Source organism: Protopterus annectens, chromosome 10.part0, assembly GCF_019279795.1.
Source record: "Protopterus annectens isolate FY-2018-M chromosome 10.part0, PAN1.0, whole genome shotgun sequence".
In the NCBI taxonomy this organism is placed as follows: Eukaryota; Metazoa; Chordata; order Ceratodontiformes; family Protopteridae; genus Protopterus; species Protopterus annectens.
The window spans coordinates 1,724,877,688-1,724,888,412 of NC_056744.1; the positions used below are offsets into that span (position 1 = coordinate 1,724,877,688).

Below are 10,725 nucleotides of genomic sequence, written 5' to 3' on the forward strand. Positions count from 1 at the left end.
CATAGTTCTGTGGTCTAAATAATACACACTACTGGAGTTTTCAAGTTACACATTCTTTACCACTATTAAAACACCTTAAATACTTGTCTTTTCGGCTTTTCCCGGTTAGGGGGTCACCACAGCGAAACTCCGATCCGTTAATGATTAACAGTAGATTTTTTATGGTGCCGAATTGCCAGCCCGACACCCAACCTTCAGCGAAGGCACGCCCATTTATGCATGTCTTTCGGAGGCCACTCGAGTGCAGGGAGGACATGCAGACTACACACAGAAGGCACTCCAGTCAAGAATCAAACAGGACAACGTCTTGCTCTGAGGCAACAATGCTACCACTGTACCACCACGGCTTTTATTAAAACACCTTAAATACTAACTACCATAATGTCTTACTTAAACCGTTACCATTATTAAAACACCTTAAATGCTAACTAACATTATGTTTTGTTTACAGCTGCCCTGTACGATGGCTGGCATATCTTCATCCTGAAAAAGGTACATAATGTGCCTGCATTAAGGTTTGTCCAATAGTACTCTCACAACAGGAGGTTGCAAAACACAAGAGATTACCCTTTGATAGATGCAGTGTTTTTATTTATGCATGGGGGGAGAAGCACCTACTTTGCCGACTTCACTTTGTATAGACCATCAACATCCTTATTTCACCTGGAAGACTGCCTTTTGGATAATCTATAAAGACCACACAAGACTATTTTGTGCTTCCAGGCAACCATTGCAGTAATGAAAAAACACATTATTATTATTTTTAAACGTTGATCCGATACTGTAATGCCTTACGATAAGTAAGAAGTCCTTGTTATTACATTTAACTTGAGGGGGGTTTTGTTATTAGAGGGCACAACATTCACTGCGGTAAAAATATTCGAAATTCAGTATAATTGATCTTCTTTTCACTTTGTACGACAGGTAGACAGTGAACTAGAAGCTTCTTTGGCCACAGTCTCTTTTGTTAAAAAATACTACCCTGGTATTTTTATGCAATGTGTTTATAACAGTAGCATTCTTGTAAGGTAAATATAAATAAGTTTAAGACACCTTGCTGCACTGCAATGGCAACATCCTTCTTTATCACCTCACTTCAGGTGAGAAAAAGAAGTTATGTCTTACCATAACATTCCATCTGTGATGTTGATCCTCGTTCAGTCATTACGCATGGATATCGGTTCAGACCTCGGAACCAAGCCGGCCATTTTCCAAGCTCACGTCAGCCACAAACTCTCGAGCTAAACTCTTACCCACAATTCCCCTCTCCCTGTTACCTCAGACTGAGTTTGCAAGTCAAAAGAAGGTAGAGGCTACCTCTGGTCAATTGACCTATCTGAATCAGATTGTGAGATCCACTATAAGCCTCAGGAGGGGGATGGAGGGAGGGTCATAATGACTGAACGAGGATCAGCATCACAGATGGAACGTTATTGTAAGACATAACTTCTTTATTTGATTATGTTAATCCTCATTCATTCCTTACACTTGGGACAGAGTCCCCAGCTACCTTATTTCTTGGGAGGCCCTCATGGAAGGACATTCCTGAGCACCATAGAGCCATATGATGTTCTTCCCCTGGAAGCCAGATCTAATTTGTAATGGTTGATGAAGGGGTATATACTATATCCTCGAACGTTTAAAAAAGCGAACGCTGATTTGATTGAACTTATTTTCGCTTAACTGCAAAATATCGAAGCAGCAGAAACTCTAATTTTTTCCTAGGGAAAGAATTCAGTTGTCCATTTCTGTAGCTTCGGTATTTTCAGTGTTATGGTGGAAAGCTACTGGTTGGATTCAGGTAAGTGTGCAATTGTCTGGATGTGAGTGTTAGGGAGATTTAGGTGAGTTAGGGTTAGGGCTCGGGTTAGGTGTGTGTGCGACTGAGTGGACATGAGGGTTAGAGCAGATTTAAGTGAGTTAGGGTTAGGGAGCAGGTGAGGTGAGTGCGCGATAGCGACGGACCTTAGGGTTAGGGTTTAGGTTAAGGTAAGTGGGTAGTTAGTGGTGTGTGCATAGTTTAATGTAGGGTTAGGTATCAGATTTTAGGTGTATGTGTGTGGATTTCTGTTTGTTTGGTGTGCTTGTGTTGTGTGTATGTGTTTTGGATCAGCGATTTTTTTTCCCTGGGAAAAAAAATCACTGATCTGACGGTTCGAGATTGTAAGCTTTCACTTAAATTAGGTCGATCAATCAGCATTCGCTTTTTTAAGCGTTCGATGATATAATATAGACCCTGATGAAGGTATGTGGTCTAGCCCATGTAGCAGCTGTACAAATGTCATGTAAAGAAGCTCTAGGATGGAAAGCAGCTGAGGTTGCTACTGACCGAGTAGAATGAGCCTTGACAGTGGGAGTTAACTGAACATTATGCTTGCTCTAAATAAAGGTCACGCAGTCTTTCAACCACTTAGCCAACGTGACCTTGGAAACAGCACATCCTAATCTAGATTCAGAAAAAGCTAAAAAAGGCCGATCTGACTTGCGTGAAGCTTTAGTTCTGTCCAAGTAGAAACAAGGTTGTCTGTGAATGTCTAGGGTATGTAGGCAATACTCTCCTGTGTTTGAATGATCGGGAAAGAAAACTGGCAAATCAATGGTTTGGTTAATAGACATGTCAGAAATCACTTTGGGCAAAAAGGTAGGATTAGTTCTCAATGAGACACTGTCCTTATGAAAGGTCAGATATGGCTTCTTGAAGCAAAAGGCTTGAAGTTCTGAGATACGTCTGGCAGAAGTAATGGCAACTAAGAATAAAGTCTTCCAGGACAAGTATTTGAAGTCGCAAGAAGAAGCTGGTTAGAAGCTTGTAAGACTAAAGCCAAATCCCATGGTTAAGTGAGTTCTCTAAAGGGAAGTTTTAGATGAAAAACGCCTTTTATGAAGGTCCTGCATAATTTATGAGACATGATAGAAGAATCCTGGACCCCATTGTGGAAATTAGAAATGGCGGCCAAGTGAACTCTGTCCATGGAAGCAGAAAGACCAGAGTGGAATAAATCAGACAGATATTCTAGCACTATGGGCATTGGTGCTGAGAAAGGATCTATCTGTTTTTCTTTTAGCAGAGAGTAAACCTCTTCCACTTGCAGAGGTATGTATTTTTAGTAGACTGCTTATGAGATGCAATGAGGATGTCACGTACAGGTAAGGATAGATCATTCTGCCTGGATCTATCTGTTTTTCTTTTAGCAGAGAGTAAACCTCTTCCACTTGCAGATGTATGTATTTCTAGTAGACTGCTTAGGGGATGCAATGAGGATGTCACGTACAGGTAAGGATAGATCATTCTGCCTGGCAATCACTGGAAGTGGAGGAGCCAAGCTGTGAGCTTTGGACAGTTTAGGTTGGGGTGAATCAGGTTCTGCGGATGGTAGATAAGTCTGGGGTTGGATCGAGAGTCCACGGTTGATCTAGCAGGTGAGGCCACAGGAAGGGGAACCAAATCTGATGAGGCCAAAATGGCGCTATGAGGATTAATTTGCTCTTCAACTGGCGGACTTTCTTCAGGACCCAGGGAATGAGGGGAAGAGTAAGAAATGCATGAAGTAGACCCAAGGGCCAATCGTGGATTAGAGCGTCCCTGGGTGACTGTCCCTGAGGGGGAATCGGGACGAAAAAATTGCTGCATTTGTAGTTGGTTGGGGAAGCAAAGAGGTTGCAGCAAGGAAAACCCCAGTGGTTGAAAATTTCCACCGCTATCAAGGGATTCAGGGACCACTCGTGAGGTTGAAGAATGCACCTGCTGAGTCTGTCTGCTATCACGATGGAACTCCCGGGAATGTGCATTGCTAGAAAAAAGCGGTTGTTAGCCATTGCCCATTGCCATAATCTCATGGACTCTCGGTAAAGGGGATAAGACTTTGTTCCGCCTTGCTTGTTGATGTACCAGACCACTGCCATGTTGTGTGATTGAATTGCAATGGTCCCAGACGGCAACAGGGGATGAAATGCTTGCAATGCCAGAAGCACAGCCCTCAACTCCAGAACATTTATATGCAAATGGGCCTTCATTTCGGACCACATACCTTGGACAATCTTTCCCTGAAATAGGCCCCCTCACCCCATCAGGAAGACGTCCATGGTCACTGTGGCCGTGGGCTGTTGGGGCAGAAGGTAAAGGACCATTAGAGCGGATTCCAAGACAACCACCAATTTAAGTCCTGCTTGCACCTGTGAGTTATCCAAATCTCGGCTGAAGGAGGGAGTTGAAAGGGGTACCACTGAGTGAGTAGTAACCACTGTAGAAGCCTCATGTGAAACCTGGCCAGTGGAACAATTGTATTGGAGGCTGCCATGGAACCCAATAACTGTAGAACTGAATGAGCTGAGGATTTCTCCTTTGAGAGGATTGGAATCAATTGTTGTCTCAATCTTTGAATTCTGTGCTCTGGAATGGATGCTCTGCAGTTCTTTGGGTTCAGGAGGACCCCATGAACTTTGTGGATTGAGACGGGGTGAGACTGGACTTTTGCCAATTTATGGTTATGCCTAGCCTTTCTGCGGTGTGAAGAGAGAAAGCCAGGGCTTTTTCTAATAGATGACTGGTGGAGGCAGTGATGAGCCAGTCGTCTAAGTATGGAAAAACCTGGAATCCCTATAGTCGTAGGAACGTTGTGGCGACTGCCATGCACTTTGTGAACACTCTGGGGGCTGTAGAGAGTCCAAAGGGCAGTACTTGGAACTGATAATGACTGGTTCCCGCACAGAAGCGAAGGAATCTCCTTGACTGTTTGTCCACTTTTATGTGGGAGTACACGTCTTGAAGATCTATAGAGCGCATCCAATCGTCTTTTTCCAAAAGTGGGAGGATAGACTGTATAGTGACCACCCGAAATTTCTGTACCTTTTCGAATTTGTTTAACACACCGAGATCCAAAATTGGTCTCCAGTCTTTATTGTCACCAAAAATAGTCGACTAGAATCCGGATCCTATCTGGTCTGGTGGGACTGTTTGGATGACTCTTTTGCTTAGCAGCTTTGCAATCTCTAATGCTGCCTGTACCCTTTGACTGGGTGGCACGTCGGGTAATTTCCTTAAGGTGGTGGGATAAAGATCGAATGGGATATGGTAACCTCTGGTTATTATCTTTTGTACCCAAGAATCGGTGGTGACGGTTAGTCAGGCAGAAGGGTACAAAGAGAAACGACCCCCAACCACTTCCAGAGGAAAGCAGTTGGACCGCTCCTCAGGAGCGCTGGTAGGGTTAGCCAGTGAAAGAATTCCTAGAACCCTGGTTATGCAGACTGCTTCTGCCCCGAAAGGTGCGTCTTCCCTAAGAATTTCCCCCTCTGCCTCTAGGGGAAAAAAATCGATCTTTGTGTCACGGAAGGAGCCCTGAGATTTTTTGTGCCATATCTTCCCACTCTTTTGGTTTCTGGAAAAAGCCCGTTGAGGGGAAGAATAATGGACACCCACGGCAGAAAGGGTTTTACTGTCCTGTTCACATCTAGCCAGTGTGCTTTTAACTTTGGGACCAAACAACGAAGAGGTTTCAATTGGAGCATTGATAAAGGAAGCCTTGAAGGGTTCCGCGAAATCACACAAGTGCATCCAGGCAAGTCATCTCAGAACAACGCCTGCTCCCGCTGCTCCTTCTGATGAGTGAGAAATGAGACACATGGAGGAGTTGTAAATAGATTCAATGGTGGCTAATTGAGAGGCCACTTTGTCACGGACCTCATCAGACACAGCACCAGCCAAAGTTTCAGAGAGCTCAGAGATTAAGTCTCTTTGAAGCCTGGTAAAATGTGCTATGTAGTTCAGAGCCTTGTTGCAAAGGTCCCTGATTCAATGGTATGCTTCCCAATTCTGTCCAGAGTCTGAAACTCTCTGTTGGGCGGATGAACAGTTTGGCTTTCCTCGTCCGCCAGGTCCTTTTTAGTTGCGGCCACCACCACCAAGGCATCTACCGGAAGACCTTTGGACCAATGGGGGTCGCTCTCAGGAGGGATAAAATTTTATCTGGCCTCTGAGGAATGGCCTCAACTGTGTCAGGAGCCTTCCATGCATGCTGCACGATGTGCCTGACCAGTTCATTGGCAGATAGAGTAACCCAGGAGGTAGGGGGCCGGGCAAGAAAGGCCTGTAGGAACACAGGGTCTTCAGAGGTTGGGTCAAAGGGCTGCCAATTACCTCTCTGTTTCAGGATTTCTAGGATATCTCTGAAGGATACCTCATAGAGGACCCTTCCCCATCATCCAAGTCTGTGCCTTCTGTGAGGGACTCCTCAGTGGAGTCCATGAAGTCCATGTGTTTCCTCTTACACGAAGACTTCTGATGAAATTCCTCAGAGGGATGAACTAGGGAAGACAGCTCAATAGGGGCCTCTTATGGGGGTAAGTCCTGAGGCTCTCATGCCCGGTGTTCTTGTGTAAAAAGAGGAGGCACTGATAGTATAGAAACATCAGCTGATGCAACAGTCTTTTTGCAATAGTCTTCTCCCAACTCGGAGTCCCTGGATGGCTGCGGAAAGCCGAAGAAGGGGCACCACAGTTAGCATCCTGGGTAGGGGCAAGAGAAACCTGCCATAAAAGCAACTGAGGCTCCTCAGTGAGATCCAAAAGGAGAACCGCAGGTGAAGACTGTACTATAGTAAGGAGCTTCCAAGACAGTGACGGGGTCTCTGATGAAGAATGGTCACCTCCCGAGGAAGTACAGGTCCTGGGAGGAAGAATACCTCTAGCCAGAAGCAACTGATCCACAAGACGCAGCACATCATGTTCAGAGAGGCTACTAGTGGATCTCACAGACACAGCTGAAGGAGAATCAGGTCTATCCAAAGTCGGAACAAGTTTGGTGCCCACAATGGTAGGAGCTTGTACCGCAAAAAAAGAGGAGTTGGCATGGCCTGAACCGCAGTAGTGTGCCCCGAGGGAACCACTGGGGCCGAAGGTAATGTCTGCACCGACGAGGTCAGTATCGAAGTGGTAACTGGTGGTGTTGAGAGAGTCTGTGACAGAAAGGGAATGGCCAGTGCTGAGCGAGTAGTCGGCGCCGAATCGATGGGCTGAACTGGCATCGACACACCTATCGGCGCCAACAAAAACTGTATGGACTGTACGGTTGGTGCTGATAAGGGAGTCTGAACCGAGGAGCCCCTCGGTTCTGATGCTGTATGAGGCACACTACTCGGTGCTGAAAAAGTAGATGGCGCCGATGGAACCGAATAACTAGGCTCTGAAATCATCAGTGCCGAAGAGGCCAAATCCATAGGAGAAAGCTTAGGTTTTTTTGGTGTCTGTTCCATAGGGCCTCCAGCTGGAGAGGATGGAAGAGACTTAGATTTTTTTTATAATCATCACTCCTTTTCTTGTGGGAGCTTGGAGGGGATGAGACCTCCATCCCAGAAATAGCCTCTGAAAAGGAATATTTAAGTAGCCCCTTTAAAATCAACTTATTCTTTCTTGCAATGACAGTCCTGTTAGTGAAATTCTTACAAATCCTGCAAGGCGGGTCAACTGTTAAATGAGGCACACCCAAACAATAAACACATAAAGAATGTGCATCAGAGACAGGCAATTTATGGCCACATTCCACACATCATTTAAAACCTAGACTGCCTTTTTTATCTGTCATAGTAAAGAAAGGGAAAGAAGGGTTACCAAAAAGGAATTACCCAAAGGTAAGGCCCAGAAAGATTTACCAACGATGGTAAAGAGAAAGAAATACCTCGTCGGTAAGAGAAAAAAATCAAAACAAAATAAGAGCACAATGAGTAGTCGCTAGGTGCGATAAGGTAAGAGATAACTAAATAACTACTTTTTTCCTCAAAAAGTTTAGTCAAATTTTTGAAAAGATCAAAAATGTGTACTTACCTCAAGAGAAGTAGCCTAACACGACCTAACTGCGATGCGGCAAACGAAATCTGAGGTAACAGGGAGATGGGAATTATGGGTAAGAGTTTAGTTCGAGAGTTTGTGGCTGATGTGAGCTTAGAAAATGGCTGGCTCGGTTCTGAGGTTGGAACCGATACCCATGCGTAAGGAATGAATGAGGATTAACATCATCAGATCGTTGCTTCATTTCTCACCAAGAATGCCATTCACATATGAAGTAACAAAACATTACTTGAAATACAGTCCTGCAGCACTTGCAGTCTAGCACAAAATTCAGCTAAATCACCAGTTTTGTTGTTTAATATATGAATGGCATTGTCAGTGGAAGGTAAGGATGCATTGCTGCCATTTGTTTTCATTTTGAAATGAAACCTGAAAAGGTAAACAGCAACAGCTGCAGTCCGTTACTGACATTTCTGAGGTTCCCGATGCAGACCGTTACTAACATTTCTTACAGATTACCAAGTAAATAATGACATTGTTTGCATGCTATTAATATTGATATGGCCAGGCAGCCAGAATGAGTAATTAGTTGGGAGTAGCGACGTGGACGTGATGCTGGGTGTCAAGCAGGGGGTTAGGGCAGAGCTTGCTACTGCGCATCTGGTGGGTTGGCAACCTTCAAAATCACCCCTGTTCTTTCTGAAGAAAAAGGAGTTCATGTCTGAAAGTGCTGCTGTCTGGTGGGTGGTACAGGACTGTAGGGAGTTGGTTCCAGGTGGGTGAAACACAAGATTATAACTGCATGCAAGACCTACTACAGGCTTGTCTACATCTGAGGGTCCGATCAGTGACTACAGAACGTGTCACATGGATAACATGCAGGATCTGTGACAGCTTGTGTCAGATATGTTAACATACACACCATTTATTCATATACCTTGAAGGAAACATGCTGAGTGCATCTTTCAGAAGTGGAAGCAGGTGCAGAGCGACTACTTTCTTTTTCATTTTTTTACATTTATTTACTTTTTTCTAAAAAGTTATCTATATATTTAATTTGCATCAAATTTAGTAAATGTCAACAAAACAACACAAATAACTATATCTACAACTAGCATAACTATGTACTGTGAATACAAAGTGTGTCGTCTTTATACAATTACTACCAGGAGTATGTCAGAAATGCCAACATGGAAATTAATGTCAATACTATACTGACTGTTACCCCAAAACACCTTGTGCCTTGGGTGTCTGCCTCTCTTCTTCCCACCCCAGCATGTCAAAGTACGGCACAGATCCTTTCTATTCTAAAGCCAGGATTATTCAGTAGAATAACTTTATTATATTCTCTGGCATGATACTGCTGTTGGGAATCCATGTTGTGTTGAAGAAAAATTAGCCCTCTATTGAAATGTCACCCTCTCAAAATGCCGAGTGCAAACAAGCCAAAAAAAAATACTGAAAACACAGGAGAAGAGAAAATCTCAAAAATCCCTCTTCTCTTTAAAACTTCTTTTTCAAGGGGGCAAGCCCCTCTTGCACTCCCCATGTGAAGGGCAAGCTCCCCACACCCCCAGACATATATACCAACTCCAAGACTGCCTGACCTTGGAGAAAAAGGAATACTCTGAGAAATGGCATCTCAGACTTCGTATATAGAAGTCTGACCTTTTGCCCATTCAGTTTCCAAATTACAGGACTTGCTCTTGTGGGTCCTGACATGAAATGGTTACAAAAAAGGGCCCACTGAAACATCTGCACCAATAAGAACCCCTGACCTTTTCTTACTACCTAACCAATGTTACACTTAAACTAACCTAATAGCAAACATCTGCACTGGGAACAGCTACTGTACTCACACCAAAAGTTTTTCTCATCACCTGAAAACACAATCCACAGAAGTTAAAAGCACACATTCTCTAAACTCAAAGAGTATGCCTGAAAATAAAGAACTTTATGTAAGCGTTTACTACTTATTAGCAAAAATATAAATGAAGCATACACTTCTCAGCCTGAAAAAAACGGGAAGAAAGGTTACAATTCCAGCCTGGATCCCAATCAGTGAACCTATTACATCATGAAGTGCCTCTTACCTTATACACACTGAGTGCCTCATGCAGGGACAGAAAACTGTGGCTGGAATGTCTGGGAGCACAAAGGACACAAATAAAGGCCTCATCCTCCTGACAAAACAGCTCCAGTCTTTTTTTGTGCACCCCACAGCACTGCTCTGCTCTCACTTTTATAGTACACTGATTCTGCATCTCTACTTTCTATTTGAAGTCTGTTTCCTGTCTTATGTGCTCCAGCTTCAGTCTGTGAGATCTTAAAAGTCCATGCGTCAGCACTCAGTTTGCTCAGGTCTTTTTGGGAAGATCCTACCTAAATTAAGAAAAGAAGGCTTTGTTGTATTATTTCAAACTCTGTCAGTGTAAGCCCTGTAGAACTGGTATCCACAGTACAGAATCAACATAGATGCAAGAGAACTGAATAAATAAACTGCAACATTAAACCCACAACCCACATTCAGAAATAACAACGGGTTTTTTATTTCCTAGTTTCATTTAAAGAGCACAGGAAGTAGAACTTGTCAGCAAATGACCGCCTACATTTAAAGAGGCAATATAGCCTTAAGCATTCAGAGAGCTTATTATTTACCTAAAGTGAAGATTAGTATATTTAAGCATTTTTTTTTAAATTTTACTGCTCAGATTAACAAATCCTCAGCAAATTCTGATTCAGATGTTAATTCAATTGGATATATTAAGGGATTTTGAATATATGAAAAAAGCTAAACTTCTCAAGTCAAACTTTTAATCATTATTTCATCTCTTCTATGCTAGTAATGAATGGGCTCCTCTTTCATCTATTTTTTATTTATTTACATACTGTGGGTGGGCTGGTAGTACAAGCAACTTTTATCCTTTTTTTTTTTCATTTTTT

At 43.3% G+C, this 10,725-nt stretch overlaps 1 protein-coding gene across 1 annotated transcript in view; it reads right to left on the reverse strand.

The window, feature by feature from the left end:
• Nucleotides 1–10,307, reverse strand: part of LOC122813966 (zinc finger protein 569-like) — a 142,147-nt gene extending 131,840 nt beyond the window's left edge. The window contains exon 1 of the mRNA XM_044086520.1: nt 9,876–10,307. Within this exon, the coding sequence (XP_043942455.1) occupies nt 9,876–10,046 (171 nt within the window). The 5' untranslated portion in view covers nt 10,047–10,307. The remainder of the gene's footprint in view (nt 1–9,875) is intronic.
• Nucleotides 10,308–10,725: the final 418 nt, after the last annotated feature.